The 17162-nt window shown below is 41.8% G+C and overlaps 2 protein-coding genes and 1 long non-coding RNA gene across 5 annotated transcripts in view; 2 read left to right on the top strand and 1 right to left on the bottom strand.

The window, feature by feature from the left end:
• LOC309627962 overlaps positions 1-4999 on the top strand; it is a 42111-nt gene extending 37112 nt beyond the window's left edge. Inside the window, exon 3 of the long non-coding RNA XR_014244064.1 lies at positions 222-4999. This is a non-coding gene — a long non-coding RNA (uncharacterized lncRNA). The remainder of the gene's footprint in view (positions 1-221) is intronic.
• G3BP2 (G3BP stress granule assembly factor 2) overlaps positions 1-9106 on the bottom strand; it is a 68105-nt gene extending 58999 nt beyond the window's left edge. The window contains exon 1 of one of the 2 annotated variants that reach the window (XM_082390234.1): positions 8903-9106. The gene's annotated coding sequence lies outside the window, so the exon portion shown is untranslated. The remainder of the gene's footprint in view (positions 1-8902) is intronic. The other variant, XM_082390233.1, reaches the window with a different exon arrangement.
• A 144-nt stretch (positions 9107-9250) lies between these two features.
• The window catches only part of USO1 (USO1 vesicle transport factor), an 88735-nt gene continuing 80823 nt past the window's right edge, over positions 9251-17162 (top strand). The window contains exon 1 of one of the 2 annotated variants that reach the window (XM_082390126.1): positions 9251-9508. In XM_082390126.1, the coding sequence (XP_082246252.1) occupies positions 9443-9508 (66 nt within the window). In that variant the 5' untranslated portion in view covers positions 9251-9442. The remainder of the gene's footprint in view (positions 9509-17162) is intronic. The other variant, XM_082390127.1, reaches the window with a different exon arrangement.

The raw sequence follows: 17162 nt of genomic DNA, 5'->3' as shown, positions 1-17162 counted from the left end.
TATATTTAGAGAGAAAAAAATGATAAAGTAATTGGGGTAAAAATGTTAAGTTTGATCTGGGTGAAAAATATTTGGGAATTCTTTGTACAATTTTTGCAACCTTTCTTCAATTCTAAAATTAGTTCAGAATAAAAGTTATAAGAGTAAAAAGAGTGGGGAAGAACAGATAACTTGCTGATAGACAACTTTTGACCTTGACCTTGGCCCTTCTTTCTTTCCAGATAAGGATGCAACTACAACCAGCTTGTAACAAAAAAGATGAAAGCCTCAAGCCAAGTATCTGCTTAACAGAAAGATTCCAGCTTACATCCCAGACAATTTGTTTTAAGGCATTCTTTGGTTTTCTGTTGCAAGGCAGAAGGTAATCAAAACATATATAGCAAAGTTAAGTTTAATTTGCCCAAGACTACACCATTCAAAAGTGGCCGGACTAGAATGAAAACCCAGTTCTGTTTAGGTTTGCAAACAAAACATGCCATTTTGACCTATACCATGCTGAAGCCCAGGCTTCGCTCTCTATGAAATGGGAATAAGAATTTTAGCACTCCAGAATGAACCTAGAGTGGGAGAGAACCTATAGCAGGGCCTGGCAGAGAGGACAGAGACTCATATGTTTGCTGAATCAGTAGTTCAGGAAACCAAGCACATCTGTTTTCAGTATTCTGTTATACCGTGCTATTTTTAAGTACTGAAGAAAAAAAAAAAACAAAACCCTGTATTTTTGTGGGTGTAATACTCTAGTTGCAGATATTAGTCAACAGTTTCATTCAGTTTCTTGGATCTCTTTCACCACTCTCTCCCCTTCCTCTTCTTTGCCTCTTCTCTCCTTCACAGAAGCCTTTCTAACCCCCTCTCATTATCAATCAACTCCTGCAACTCCATCTCCTACCCCACCCCACCCCTCAAAAAGAGGGAGGGGCTGAGTATGAATTTTGGGAGAAAAGCTCTTTGAAAAAGTGGTTCATTCCTCCGGGGAAGGCAGGAGTTAGCCCCGGAGAAGGACCATCCTTCCTAAAATAGCAAGGAAAAATCAAAAACAGGGAGCCTAAGTCTCTGGCCAGACCTGAGTAGCTACCTACAGGCCAAGATTCCAAAAGCTCCAGGCAGAAGACTGAAAGGTACAGGAAGGCACTGTACTCAGGTCCAACCAACCCATCAGATATGCAACTCTCCCGAAGTTGAAGGACACAGCAGAACTTAGAATCACTAATTCTATTAAAATGAAATGTGTTAAATTTGTAGTTTCATTGATTTGTTTTAAATGGTTATGAATTTTGAGCTTTTAAAAAAAACAAAGATCTTGATATTTATTATACCATGAAATAAGTACCCAAATACCAGTATAGTCATTTTGCTCTGACCCAGAAACCTGAACCAGACCTAGTTAGCACTGCCCTCACAGGAAGGAGGCTGGCTGTGGCAATGACCTATTGAGACCTCGGATTCTGAGCTATTTAGGACTCACTATGCACATACCTGGGAGAGAGGGAGCAGCTTAAGGACTTGGTTGTGGGTCACTTCGGGTCTCACAAACTGTGGCCCTGCCCTGGAAAGGCCATGTGTGTATGCGGGTATTGGAGGTAGGGAGAGGGTAGTGGGAAGCGTAAGCTGGAGCTCTTCTAGTTCTTTATACTACCCACGACTAGTATGGTGTTTGAGATCCTGGGCAAGGCAGCATCACGAAACAGTCAAGCTAAAGAGAAGACTTCTCTCCTCTGCCTCTCCGTGCTCATAATCTTCTCATCTTCCATTCCTCTGCCCATGGACGCCTGAGCCGCGGGCAGACCATTATGTCCACACCCAGCTCCCTCTTCTTTCCTCAAACTGCATGCCAGTTCTGGACCCTCCACCTAATATCTGCGAGTTATTGAGCCTGCCCCAATTATTCATACAGTGTGTTTGCCATCACAGGCCATTGGTTGCTCATAGTCAACATCATTAAAGAACTGGAACTGGGGAGAGAGGGGATCTTTGACATGTGGGCTGGCTTTGAAAAGTTCTGGTCCAGGTCAGTTACCATCCTGCTGGCCTGGAGGCCAAATCTACATTGACCGGCTGTACTCTGATCTCAAGAGAGAGCCTACAGACTCCCCTGGTCTTGTACTCACCTGGGCCACAGACTCAGGCAAATGAGACAGTCAGCTGCAACCTGCTCTGGGTCATGAACTGCTGATGAACGTGGCAATGACTCCATACTAAGTCATCTTAAGCTTCCAGGGAATCTTGGCATCACCTAGTAATGCGAACTTCAAAGGACCTAGTCTAGCTGTGCAATGGGGCAGTAAAATCTTCAACCCCATCCTGGCTATTCAGGACCTGCCTGTTCAGCTAGTTATAGAGGTTGGGGGAACACAGTGGGTGTGGAGAGGTGACAGTCAAATTCTGTACAGGAGGTAAGAGTGCCTGGGCCTGGAGCTGATATACTTGTCCTTTAATAAACAGTCTTATAAAAAGTCCGTTGGAACTGAAAATGGGATTTCCTAGTTAAGGTGTTTCATAAGTAAGCAATTCTCTTTATTTTATTTTCCAAAGAATGGAAACACACCTGGACTGTACTTTTTTAAAAGAGGGTGTAGATATGGCTTTGCTTGAAGATATAAATACAAAGCAATGTAAAATTTTTTTTTTTTAATTTATTTATGGTTGCGTCAGGTCTTCTTTGTTGCTGCGCGCGGGCTTTCTCTAGTTGCGGCGAGCGGGGGCCGCTCTTCATTGCTGTGCACAGGCTTCTCACTGTGGTGGCCTCCCCTGTCGCGGAGCACTGGGCTCTACGCGCGTGGGCTTCAGTAGTTGTGGCTCACGGGCTCTAGAGCACAGGCTCAGTAGTTGTGGCGCACAGGCTCAGCTGCTCTGTGGCATGTGGGATCCTCCCAGACCAGGGCTCGAACCCGTGTCCCCCGCATTGGCAGGCTGACTCCCAACCACTGCGCCACCAGGGAAGTCCCAAAATTACTTTTATTAAATAATGCAACATGACCTTTTGAACCTTTCACAGAGCAACAGTACTGATGCGAGCAAATGCTAGTGGCACTGCTGGGAAAATATTTTTCAAAAAAAACTGGCAAGCAGTCAAGTCCATCAGGGGATATAGTGAGCATCTATCCTATTTTTCCTATCCTGATAAACTTTCTCCTGGAACAGTAGTCTAGCTCTCCTTTGAAGAAAGTCCCTGTTCCCCTGTTATTATGCCATATGCTTTGAATTGAGGGGAGGATTCCCACTGTTTGTTTTAGAGGTGGGCATGTGAATCAAGGCCAATCAGAGCATCTCACACACAGGGCTATAGGAATTGGCCCAACACAAAGGCACATGCCCCAATAAGATCCAGTGAGTCATAAGAGGACTTTTGCTGAGATTCTAAGGAGAGAGGTGAGGAGTCTTCCTTGATGAACTTGGTCCTGGGAGGTTATAGGACTGCAGGAACTGACAGCCAACTTGCCCTTGTACAGAGCCAGAGAAAGAAACCAATATAAAGAGCAGAGTCCAGATATAATGAAAGCCCAGATCCTGGAGAGATTATCTTGATGCCCCAGATCAAGCCATATCTGAAGTATCAGACTTTTCAGTAACGTGAGCCAATAAAGTTTGAGTTGAGTACTATTATAGGGTAATATCTTTAAATGTTCAGTTGTTAAGAAATTGATGATATACACCAAAGATATCTGAGTCTCCACTCTAACCTTTGTTAAGTACTTACTCTGCTTCATGTACTAAAGTACTAGGCACATTAAAGCTATTATCTAATAAAATTCTAACAACAACCCTATGAGGAAGATACTATTATTGTTCTTCTCAAAACAGGTAGAGCAGAAATTTGCACCCTGGACTCTAGAGCATGTGAAACTACTTGACTGTTCCAAGTGCTTGCCTTGGTCATGTTTCGCATCTCCTGAGAGAGGTGGCTGTCCAACATTTTAGCCTCTGAATCTTTTTGTTCAAATGACGTAGGAAGTATAAACAAATGAAATCAATCAAATGGAGCAGGATGGGGGCCCTCTTTCTTGCACCCTCCTCTTCCAAGGAATTCCTAGGGCTTTAAAAAAGATTTTTAAAGCATTTCATGGAACACAATAAGAAAGGATGAAGAATACCTCTTCTCGTATGGAACAATTTCCAAGATATATTGAATGGGAAAAAGTAAGGTGTAAAACAGTGTGTACAATGTGCTACATTTACTTGTGTTATTACAAGCGAGAGAGTACATATACATATATGTATATCCGGAAGGATAAACAATAATTGTCTATATTAATTGCCTGGGTGGCCAAGGAATAGTAGGGAGACTTTTTGCTAAATACCCTTTTGTACTTAATATTTTAACCATATGAATGTATTACCTGTCTTAAAGAGGAAGAAGGAGGAGTCTACGATGATGACAATAACTGCATTAGCGTAACGAATTTCAAACAAAAGTGAGCTTGCCACTGGGAGGTTGAGATGGTTCTCCCAATGCGCTGCTATCTGATCCTAAAAATTTAAGTCCTTCCACAGACGTTTGTCTTTACATATGACTAAGTGTTAATTACTAAGTTGGTTACTGAAAGCCAACAAAATATTCATAAACTAAAATTAGTTAGTATAATTTTCTGAGGACCCTGTTCCAGACTCTACTGAGGAAGTCTGGCTGCCACGCCATGCGACAACACTGCAGAATTTCTGCTTCCAGCATACAAGCTGAAAGTGGGAATTTCCTCATTTGGGGAGTTCATTCACCCATTAAAGAGCTACCAAGTGCTGTCTATGCGTCAGATACTGTGCTTAAGCGCTGAAGATATAGCAATTTACAAAAGGGCTAAAATCCCTACCCTTAAGGGTTTACATTCGGGTGATGGTGGGGAAATATACAATAAACAAGATTCCATTAATGCTATGATGAACATTTCTTCACATTTTATGAAACCTAAAATTGGGATGTGTCTTTTGGTAGATGGCATCTTATAGTCAGCAGCGTTTTGGGGTTTTTTTCTTTCTTTCTTTCTCTGAGGTGAACTTGATGGCATCCTAAGAGAATAATGTATCAGACTGATAAGTGCTACGGAGGAAAATAAGCAGAGCAGAGGAAGAAGGAGTATGGGGAGGTTGCAACTTAAAACAGTCAGGAGAGACCCAAGTAGCCTTTGCGCAGACTTAAATAAGGTGAAGGGAGTGAGGCATTTCTCTATGTGGGTAGAGTAGCAAACAACCAAAACACAGGAAAAAACAAGCACAAAGGCCATGAGAGGAAATCAAGTTTCAGAAACACAAGCAAGCCAGTGTTGCTAGAGTAGAAGGAATAAAGCAGGAGGTAAGGTCAGAGAGACAACAGAGGGGCCAGATTACACAGAGACTTGTAGACCACCTTTCTACTTAGTGCATGATCATTGCATTACGTCTAGAGAGGTCAGATAGCATAGTACAGAAGAGCACAGGCTTTGGAGTTAGATTGCCAATTTATGTCCCAGCTGTGCCACTTCCTAGTGGTATGACATCAGGCAAGTTACTCTCTGTGCCTGCTTCGCCATCTGAAAAATGGGGCTAATAACACTACCCATAAGGTTGTTGTGAGGATTAAGTAAATCATTTTATGTAAAGTCCTTGAATAGACAGTCTAGCAAAGATAGAGCACAAATGTGTTTGATACTGCTACTATTGATTGGTTATGAATTTCAATTGCTGCTTCATCATTATCAATTTATTTTGCTGTGTGTTGTTTGATTAATGAATAAAATTAATACATAATGTTATCGACAATATTTTTGAACCCTGATTTTCCAGTAACTAGTCTTTAAAAACCTGTATGTGATATATTTCAAACACAAATTATCACCTCCACTCGTCCTCCTAAGCAGGTATGGACAACACCCCACCCTATCACCACCACCCTCAATCAAAACACAATCTTGTGCAATGATATTTCATTGTTATTGTTGAGTTTGCCACTAGAAAGTAAGAAAGGATGGGGAAAGTGGGCCACTGAGGAGAGCGACTGAACTAGGGGATTGTAAGGAAGCAATTCTAAAAGTGGATTTCAAACCAATAAATTTTGTTAGTTGCTCTGTTGTCAGAAAAATCATTTTAATTTACCCAACTTAAAATTTTGGATTATACGTATTTTAATGATTCATGACATTCTTATACTGAATATTTAGACTTAAGAAAGGGAGAAGTATAAGGGCGTAAGTCAGGCAGTCACAATTTTTTCTTGTTTTTCTCTTCCTTTATTTAAGAAATGGTGCGTGAGCATCTGCCATGTAAAAGGAATTATGCTAGATCAGTAAAGGGTACAAATAGGAACGAGACGTGGTCTCTGACTTTTCTCTATAAAATCAGTGGAACTGGATTTGCATGTAATCTCCTTTCTCTTTTCAGTCCATTTCATGGCTGCTCCCCTTTCAGACGCCCGATTGGGGGAAAAATTAGGCACTGTACCCTCTCTGCCTCCTCTTTTTCCTGGAAGCATCAAGCGGTTCTACCCCTTCCCAGACACCAGGAGAGAGGCAAGACTGTGAGGTCAAGGGGAAATCTGGGGGCTCCACCCTCATTTCCTCTGTCCCAAACTGTCCATTCCTCCTGCCCATAGTCCTTCCTGGCCAGTGGAGGCTGTTAGGGAAGAAAACAGGTCAAATGAAGGGAAAACTCATAGCACGCTGTTAGTGACTTACTACATTCACCAAAATTTAAAACAAAGCAGGGCATTTTGAAAAGGGTGGTGTCTTAAAATAATTCTGCTAAGATGTCAAGGCGCTGCTTTTTATTACCAAATAATACATGTGATAGACATCCATGAGCCCCACTTGACCTCAGAGCTTTATCTCTGATAATGGGGAAGAGTGGGGCACAGGGAGGAGGGGAGGAGAGGCTCAGGGAGGGGTAAGGCTTAGGGACTGGGTGAAGTTCTTTGCACACATTACTTGGTAATAAAAATGCTGAGCATTTATTGGTTACTTTTTTTAGGCTGCAATGAAATGCCCCCATGGAAAATGTCTGAAGCAAAATGTCAAGTGTCCAGTTTTAAAGCAGAGGACAATGCTTAGTGTACAGTATTTTTGGCAGTATTATCCCCACTGTTCTCCAAGTCACCCAGGCTTAAAACCTTGGCACTAGGAAAGGAACATGCACCAGAGCCTTTGAGATATGTGTTATCTGCAATCCCACCTTACAGATGAAAAAAGGACCTTTTTCCTCAGCATTATATTCATATATCCTTTAATGTTTTGTTCATGTATCCATCAAATACCTTTTATGAGACAATGCTAAGCCACAGAGACATAAAAATGAATAACATAGTCGTGCCCTTAACAGTCCGGCTCAACAGGCATTTATTGAGAGCTTCTCACATATCAACAACTGCAAAGTGCTAGCATATACATACGTATCTGGATTTCAGGGAGAGCTTTCAGAAGATGCCAGAGTTAAGTCTTAAGGAAATATGGGGCTTCCCTGGTGGTGCAGTGGTTAAGAATCCGCCTGCCAATGCAGGGGACACGGGTTCGAGCCCTGGTCTGGGAAGATCCCATATGCTGCGGAGCAACTAAGCCCGTGCGCCACAACTACTGAGCCTGCACTCTAGAGCCCATTAGCCACATCTACTGAGCCCACGCGCCACAACTACTGAAGCCCACAAGCCTAGAGCCCATGCTCTGCAACAAGAGAAGCCACCGCAATGAGAAGCCCACGCACCGCAACAAAGAGTAGCCCCCGCTCGCCGCATCTAGAGGAAGCCCGTGAGCAGCAATAAAGACCCAACACAGCGAAAAATAAATAAAAATAAATTAAAAAAAAAAAAAAGTCTTAAGGAACTAGCAGGAGTTTCCTTGATGAAGTGGAGGGAGGGGAAGGGCATATCCAGGCATATATCCAGAGTATGAGAGGGAGACAGGAGCTAGAAAGACAGGCAAGAGCCAGAACATAACAGGCCTGTACACCAAGCTAAGGAGTTTGGATTTTATTATGGAGAGAATGGGCAACAGCTGGAGGACTTTCAGAAGAAGATCAACACAGACAGATGTTTTGTTATTGTCAGGCTCACCCAAGGGTGGACTGCAGACGACTGGAAGGAAGCCAGGGCGTGAATGCAGACAAACCAGTTAGGAAGCTATTGCCGTAATCTTGGTGAAAAATGACAATATAAACTATGTCAGAAACAGAGAGCATGGAGAGCAGAGACCTATTTGAGCAATATTCTATAAATAGACATGACAGGATTGACTATTGAACACATGGGGGTGCAATCCAGAGTTTCAGATTCCTCCCAGCTTCCTCCTTCTAGCTTAGGCAATTATTTGGCTAGTGGTACCAAAGAGCGTGTCAGGGCACGCAGAAAAAGCACATTGATTTTGTTTTCTTTAAGGGAGGCTGGGGAATCTGAGACCTGTGGGGCATCCAAGTGGAGACGTGTATTAATCAATTAGCTAACTAGACCCTGCGCTTTTTAGGTTCAAGATATTTATTTACAAGACTACTCCATAAGCGTGTGGACCTGGCACTCTCATTTCGAAAGAAACAAGGCATACCGATTTGAAAAATGCCATTTTTCATGCTAAAAAAAAAAACCACACTGAAAATGTAGGGGTTTAGAGTTAATAACAAAACGTCATGCTACTAGCTGCCGAACTGACACGGCAGATCAATGTATTTTCTCTAGTAAGTTAAATGCAGGGTTCGAGTGGTTTCCTCCCCACACCACAGGAAAATAGCGGTGTACCCGGTATTTAGATCCAGGAATTCCTTTTAGCAGGTTGGAAGAGCAAGAGCTGAGAAATGCGCCCTCCCGTGGCAGTGGAATGAGGGGGCTCTAGCACCCTTTTTAGCACCAAACAAAGCCCTGTAAAGAAATGCAATTTGCGGGGACGAGAAGGCCACAACGCCGGTACTGCTACACCGCGAAACCAAAAGAACCCTCCCAGGGGCCAGGAACCCTTACCTGTCAGGTCGGCCGAAGGAAAATTTCACTTTCGACTCAACAAAATACGACCCCAGATTTGACAGCTTGCAGTAAGTCCGCTCGGCGACAATTAAACACCCTGAAAGCCAAAAAGCGTACACTATCCGGATTCTCTCCAGCTGGCAGGGCAGGGCTCGGACCACGTGGGTGGTTGAGACCAGCCCGAGCGACCAGCGCAGGGCTGGGGTAGGAGGTGTGTCCTTGCGGAGGGAGGCGGGGCCTGCGCAGCGGGCGGGGCTTGGGCGGACCCGGGCTACCGGCCTCCTCTCGCCTACTTTCCCCCTTGCCTTCGCCCTTCGAGCAGCCACGTAATGCCACGTCCCCGCGCATGCGTATTTCGACAGGTGGTGGAGGCTGTTTCCGGGCTTAGGGGGCAGGAGCTGCAGCAGAGTAAGAGGCGGTGGTGGCGGCGGCAAGAGAGCGCTGAGTGCGGGCTTGGGGGCCAGGCCCTGCGGAGGACAGGGGAAGTTATCTTTTCTTTCCCGACGGGGCCGGTGGAGCCGGTGGCTGAGCGGCAAGATGAATTTCCTCCGCGGGGTTATGGGGGGTCAGAGTGCCGGACCCCAGCACACAGAAGCCGAGACGGTGAGAGGAGCGGCGGGTCCGGGACTTGGGAAGGGTCCGGGTAGGAACGGGGACGGAGGACTCGGGGGCCCGGAGGTCACCTCCCGCGCGTCACCGTGGGCCGGGAGTCCACATGCCTCCTCCCCCTTTGCCCCTGTGCCTTCCTTCCTCTCCTGAAACCCTCGAGTTGTTTCCTCACGCCCCCAGCGAAACCCGCAGCGCGGCGGCTCGGCCCTGCTGACAACAGCTCCGCAGGCCGCTTGGTGGTGGTCCGCGAGTGGTACCGCCCGGGAAGTCATCGATCCGGGGCAGGGGTGGCCCGACCTGTCTCCCACGCCCCTCGGGGCCGCGGGCCTGTCCCTCCCGTTTCGCCAGTGTCTACCCTGGCGGTGAGGAAAGTCCAGCTCCCTCCCTCGCGGTTTGGAATGGGACTTTGGGGAAGACTGCAAGAAGGTTTAAAACCCAGCTGTTGACCAGAGCAGTTGGCTAAGAATAATACGATAGTTTGGGCACAAAGCTGCCTGCCCCTGTCCCTTCAATTGGAGACAGGTCGTTCTGCCAGGTGTTATTAGTTCGGACCCCGTTTTTCAGTCTTACCCAGATATTTGGGAAATACTCCCTCGGACGTTGTAGGGATCTTTCGCGCTCAAACTGCTTTGGAAACACATTTCCCTTCCATTCACCCCATTCAGAAGTCTGAACTCGTGGTAACAGGATTTGCAGCGTCACTTTAAAAAAATTGTTAGCTACTGCAAACAGTATTTGATAAGTTGGCTCGATTTTAGGTTTAGGATAAACTTTCTTCGAAGTTTGGTTAAGTGTCTATTAGAAATGAGTGTATATGACTTTTTTTAAACTAAGCTTTTAATTTGAGAGTAATTTTAGATCTACAAGAAAGTGACAAACTATGACTTTTGGGGGGGGGGCGCTGCGTTGGGTCTTTGTTGCTGTGCGCCGGCTTTCTCTAGCTGCAGAGAGCGGGGGCTACTCTTCGTTGCGGTGCACGGGCTTCTCATTGCGGTGGCTTCTCTTGTTGCAGAGCACGGGCTCTAGGTGCGCGGGCTTCAGTAGTTGTGGGACACGGGCTCAGTAGTTTTGGCGCATGGGCTCTAGAGCGCAGGCTCAGTAGTTGTGGTGCAAGGGCTTAGTTGCTCTGCGGCATGTGGGATCTTCCCGGACCAGGGCTCGAACCCGTGTCCTCTGCATTGGCAGGCGGATTCTTAACCACTGCGCCACCAGGGAAGTCCAAGGTATGGCATTTTAAAGGTAAACTTTGGGTAGTATTCGTAGACATTACTGGGTTGTCTATGAACATAGATCCCACGTTCTGTGTTCTTGAGATCCTGAAGGGTAAATAATAGCTTTCATTTGTCAAGCTCTTACCTTGTGCTGGGTACTGTGCTCTTTATAGTTCACATTCTCCTTAGATCCCTAACCACCCTGAAAGATAGGTGATAGTATCCTCACTTTACAAATGAAGAAATGAGGCTTAGAGAGGTGAAGTAACTTGACTTAGGTCACACTGCTAGTAATGGAGCAGGGATTCGACCAAAGTTTACCTTACATCAAAGCCTAGGCTTTATTGCTGCTGCCCCATATTTTAATGCTTATCTGGGAATTTTGGAAATTTATATAATTATTAAAATTAACCTCACAAAATCTGAGTTAGAACTGTTTAAAGCAGAAGCTGAAAGCTGGTGAATCTATCTTCCTTCATTTGAAAATCAGGAGATTTCACATACACATACACACAAACTGATATTTGGCTTCTCTTGTCCGTTCCCACCGTGGCTTCAAGGCAGCTGAGTTGTGCTCTTAGAAGACCATGCTCTCTCCAGGTTACCATAGTCACAGCCCACCCCTTCAGCTTTTGTTCATGTATTTTATCTGTCTGATATTTTTCTCTGAGGCACCAAGTTTTATAGTGTGGTTTATTAGGGCTTGCTTTGGAGTTAGACCTTGATTTGAATCCTTGCCTTCCACCCCTAATTGGATTGAACAGGCAAGAGATGGCTAAAACCTTATGAGTAAAATAAGGAAAATGCCTACTCTGATGGGTGTAATGAAGATTAAATGAAATAAGGAATAGAAAGAGCCTAAGACTTAGTATGTGCTTAATAAAGGCTAATTTTTATTACATGTGTTAAGGGAAAGAATACTCTTTTTGTTATAGTTAGTTTTGGCACAATGACTTCTGTGATGTACAGTTAACTGGGTATAGGATTTTAAAGCTGCAAGGCCCTTTGCAGATCATCCAGGTGGAACCCCCTTATTTTACAAGTTAGGAAACTGAGGCACAGAGCACTAAAGCAACTTGCACAATATTGCAGAGCTGAGACTAGAACACTTTGATCTTGCCATAGTGAATGGAACAACATAGCTTTTACATCATGATTTCAAAGTGAAACTTGAGTATCAGATGTGTCTCTTGTATATATAAACTGAAAGGAAAGTTGGGGGGGGGGGTCCTTGTTCTTGCCTAACTTTGAACGTGTATACTCAAAATTGGAGAACTAATATGTCTTCTGATGAGAATTAATAGTTTATTCTGAGTTACAGTATGAATAAAATTTATTTCACCATCTCATTCCATCAGGAAGAATAATTGGTATAAGGAGTCATGGCTCACTAACTTAGAAGTATTTATAGAGCATCAATAGAGTGTGTTGGTACAATATTAGATCTTTTAATTGGTGATTTGAAGTGACCTGGATATTCCAGTTGCCAGAGCTTAGAATATCTAACTTCTGCATTATCAGCTAGTATTTTGTAGGTTTGTCCATTCCTGCACAATTAAATTATTTCATTGTAGTTTTCCATCTTTTTTGCTATTCTCATCTCTTTGCAGTGGAAAGCCTCTTTTCATTGTCTAAATTCTACTTCTCCTTTAAATCCATCATCGATCCCTTCCCTGATTTGCACCCCTTACTTCTTTCCCCCACCAAACTGCATAGAATCTCTTTCCCCTCTGAGCAATCTTCACAATTTAAGTAGATTGTGGATTTCTTAGGCTCTTTACCATTTTCTACCCTTTAAATCTGTGCCATCTCTTCTGGACTCTTAAGCGTCTTTTGGGCAGTGTTCATATATATTTTATTTTTATTTTTAATTAATTAATTTTTGGCTGCGTTGGGTCTTCGTTGCTGCGTATGGGCTTTCTCTAGTTGTGGTGAGCAGGGGCTACTTTTCGTTGTGGTGCGCGGGTTTCTCATTGCAGTGGCTCCTCTTGTTGAGGAGCACAGGCTCTAGGCCCATGGGCTTCAGTAGCTGTGGCACGCGGGCTCAGTAGTTGTGGCGCACAGACTTAGTTGCTCCGCGGCATGTGGGATCTTCCCAGACCAGGGCTTGAACCCGTGTCCCCTGCACTGGCAGGCGAATTCTTAACCACTGCGCCACCAGAGAAGTCCCCATAGATATTTTAATCTTTGTTTTTCCATAGTAATACTAAATAAATATTTGTTAAATGAATTAATTATGGTGTTATGAAAGAAATCACAGATCTGTAATTATAGCAGCTTACCAATTACTAGGTGCTGAAACAATACTTTTTAAAGACTGTAGGAATCAAAGTTCTGGAATGATTGAAATTCATTACGTCAAACTTTTTACTTAAAGGATTTTTCAGGTTTGCCGTGCTTTGACTGCTTTCCTGCTTTTTCTTAACTAAAGTGCCTGCTAAATGAGTTGTATTATTGCTTGCATAGTACCTAGCTTTTTATACTTAGTTAAGAGTAACTTTGGACTGGTATTAAGATGTTCTTTAGAAACAAAATAGTAAATATTTGTGTTTGTATCATATGATAGTCAATAATTCTATAAAGTTTGGAATATTTTAAGTCTAGAATTTCATTCACATTAAACCTTTCCTGTTTTAGAGTCAAATACTTTTTAATTTGATTTCTCTTTTTTACTTTAGTAGAGAAAGGCACTGATTTCTGATGATTGTAGCCTCCTTAGCCTTGGCATACTTTGTTAGGTCCAAATAAACACTAATTATAGTAAAAATCCTACTCATTCTTTTGAGTGCTGAGACATGCTTAATTTTCCATCTACCTTCCAGCTAATACCTTTTTTTAAAGCGAGTTTCTTGCAAATTCCAAGAAAAGTGTTAACTACATTCGGTGATAAATCATGGAGGGGGGGTTCTCTTCTCACATTGTGTCCCAAGGCATGAAAGTTGCAAAAGTCCAGAAAAGATATGCAGAATTACTCTACTGTTAAGGCATCTCTTTTTCGATCAGACTTTGGTCAGCTGGCTTAAAAAGCAAAAGGGCTAACAATATGGACACAGCTGTAGTTTCTTTTAATAAAAATTGTTATTAAGGAATGTGCACTTAAATTTAGACATAGTTTTGGTTTAGTCAAGCACATGAGATACCACGTTACTATAAATGTGTAGCCTGACTCCTATATCTGGATTCCTGTTTCATATTCTACATTAATAACCAGGTCAGTGTAGTAACTGGTATGTGTTTTCTCTCTTAGCTCTCTTACAATAAAAATGTCAGAGAAAGCCTTAATAATGATTTGTGTTTTGATCACTTCTATGCCCAACCAAAGATGTCTCTTATATTCTTTTTAAGTAATGTCTATTGAAAACTACATAACTTTTTTTTTTTTTGATTTATTTATTTATTTTTGGCTGCGTTGGGTCTTCGTTGCTGCTTGTGGGCTTTCTGTAGCTGCAATGAGCGGAGGCTACTCTTCGTTGCACTGTGCGGGCTTCTCGTTGCGGTGGCTTCTCTTGTCGCAGAGCACGGGCTCCAGGCGCGCGGACTCAGTAGTTGTGGCTCCCAGGCTCTAGAGCGCAGGCTCAGTAGTTGTGGCGCACAGGCTTAGTTGCTCCGTGGCATGTGGGATCTTCCTGGACCAGGGCTCGAACCCGTGTCCTCTGCATTGGCAGGTGGATTCTTAACCACTGCGCCACCAGGGAAGTCCCTACATGGCTCTTTTGAAGGTTTATTATGTATAGATTATTTGTATAATTTAAAATTTGCATACCAAAGCATGTCCCAAAGAAAGTGAGTAGATGTACTTGAAAGGGTTCTGTTACTAAAGAAGTGTGTACTGAGTGATGGTCAAAAACAAAACAAAAAACCTGATACTTATACAAGGTTTATTAAACAGGCACTGTGTTATGTTTTCAAATATTTTCAAGATGGAGATATAATGTAAGTTGTGTTTGCCAAATCTAATTGATGATATACATTCTTTCCTCCAGGAAACCTTGTAGGTCTAGTGTTCTGAGGAACACATTTTGGTTACTATTGTTCTAAATGATATATTTTTTTAAAGGAATGCTACATTTTAGAAGTCCTTCATTATCATCAGTTTTATGGAGTTCATGAAGTGTTGCCCATTTGGCTGCCTAAAAGACAAAGTAATTCCTGATGCGTTATGGTTTGAGAAGTAATTGTAATCACTTCTGAATTATCTTTTAGGAGAGAATGTAAGAATTTCTTACATAAATTTATTTCTCTTTTTATACATTTATCTCTTATTATTTATACTGTTCTGTCTGATTTTTGTGTTGTAGATATCATAGTAAAGACAAGCTTATATTTTTATACCTCAGGAAGAAATGCCATAAACATTCTTTGTATAAAAAGTTAGTCATCTTTAATTTGAAAACTTTGGTAGTGTTAGACTTTGAGATGCTAGCATTTGTTATTTGGTAGAGAAGTTTCATTATGATGCCTTGCTTAAAAGGGTGTGCTTTTGGAAAACATAGTTCATTTCTGAGAGAAAGCATGGAGAATAAATGCAGTATGTTATGTCAGCTGACTTATTGGTAATTGTAATGGAAATAGATTGTGTTAGGTTTATGGATTTATCTGCAGAGAGACTGTGTTTGACTGTAATGTTCCTACTTTTTTTTTTTTTAGATTGTAATAATTTAGGTCATCTGAAGATAAGTCTGGCTTTTGCTTTTTTTTCTTTTTGGAAAATCTTCTCAGTAGTAGAGTTTGAGTTAAACCAAATTTCTAGCTCTTTTTTGTATTTGAAAACAGTAATTTTTTTTATTCCATTAAAACAATATAAATGAGTTGACTGTTGATTAGCATGAATTATTTTAGTCCTATAGTCATGGTTGGGGAAGTTCTCTCCAAAAAAGTTATAACTATGTTTTAAGCTTCATGAAGGCAAAGTTATATCAAATAAGTTGGTATTAGGTGCTTGATAAATATTTGTTGAATAAATGATTGAATGGTTGAATTCAATTTTTTTAAATTGACATTCCTGACTTTCTTTTTTGCATGTCAGTTAAATAGTTACTGAATACTAAAGAAATATGGATTTCTATTAGGAATTGTGAGAAAATATAGCAAACTACATTATGTCAGTGTCCTTTAAATGTGGCTCACCATCCTAGTTTTATGCCATCTTCTTTTTTTCCCCTTTTACTTCTCAGGGGTTTTTTAGTTTCACATTCCTCATCTCAGGTTTTTCTTTCCTAGTCACTCCTATTCCCATTGCTTCTTTTTTGGTCTCCTTTGTGTATTACTGAATAAAAATAAATGACACTATTAGTAAGCAAAACAAACAAACATTAAATTCAGATTATAAGGTAATTCTGATTATGCTCAATTTATCAATTATTAATGGAATTTTTTGTCCTTTTCATATTTTTCTTAATAAGTGGAATTGTGAATCTCACATGGCAATTACTGAAAACAAGAGTCCTGAAACAATCACCTGCATGAGGTTATACACATTAGTTTACTAATTAGCTTTTTTTTTTTTTTTAATTTTATTTATTTATTTATGGCTTGTGTTGGGTCTTCGTTTCTGTGCGAGGGCTTTCTCTAGTTGCGGTAAGTGGGGGCCACTCTTCATCGCGGTGCGCGGGCCTCTCACTATCGCGGCCTCTCTTGTTGCGGAGCACAGGCTCCAGACGTGCAGGCTCAGTAATTGTGGCTCACGGGCCTAGTTGCTCCGCGGCATGTGGGATCTTCCCAGACCAGGGCTCGAACCCGTGTTCCCTGCATTGGCAGGCAGATTCTCAACCACTGCGCCACCAGGGAAGCCCTACTAATTAGCTTTTTATTTTATTACACAAAATTGCAAACAATACTAGTAAAGTTTAAGTCTTCTTTGACTACCATCTCCAATTTCAGTTCTCTTTCCTGAAATAACCACTATTCTTAGTTTGGTATAAATCTTTCCAGACCTTTATGAATAATCATGCAGTATAGAATTATATATTTGTATGAGCATATTTATCTCTCTTTTTCACAAATGATACACTGTAGTGTTCTACAGCTTATCTTTTTCATTGATTGATATGTCTTAGAGATCTTTGCATGTTAAAACATACAGCTACTTTATTAGAAATTATTTAAAATATCAGATTTTTAGTTGCTTTTCTTAATTACACTGTATCCTCTTCTAATAGACTATAAAAGCATCCTGATAACAGGATCCATATCTAATTCATCATTGTATTTATCTCTGATTAACTCTAATACCTAGTTAGCATAGTATGAATTAGTTGAAATACTGCTGTCTCTCAAGTTTTTCCTTCTTATCACACCTTTCTGATCCTTTTAAATAAAATTAACTCTGGGTTAAATTTTACTCGTACATATTTTTTCTCTTTAGAACTGTTTTTTAATATGTAGTATTCTGTTGTTTAATGCAAGAATCACAAACTCAAATCCCAGCAGTGTCAGTT

The sequence above is a fragment of the Balaenoptera borealis genome (assembly GCF_965194805.1).
Source record: "Balaenoptera borealis genome assembly, chromosome: 4".
NCBI classification, from domain to species: domain Eukaryota; kingdom Metazoa; phylum Chordata; class Mammalia; order Artiodactyla; family Balaenopteridae; genus Balaenoptera; species Balaenoptera borealis.
This window is presented reverse-complemented; position numbering and strand designations above follow the sequence as displayed.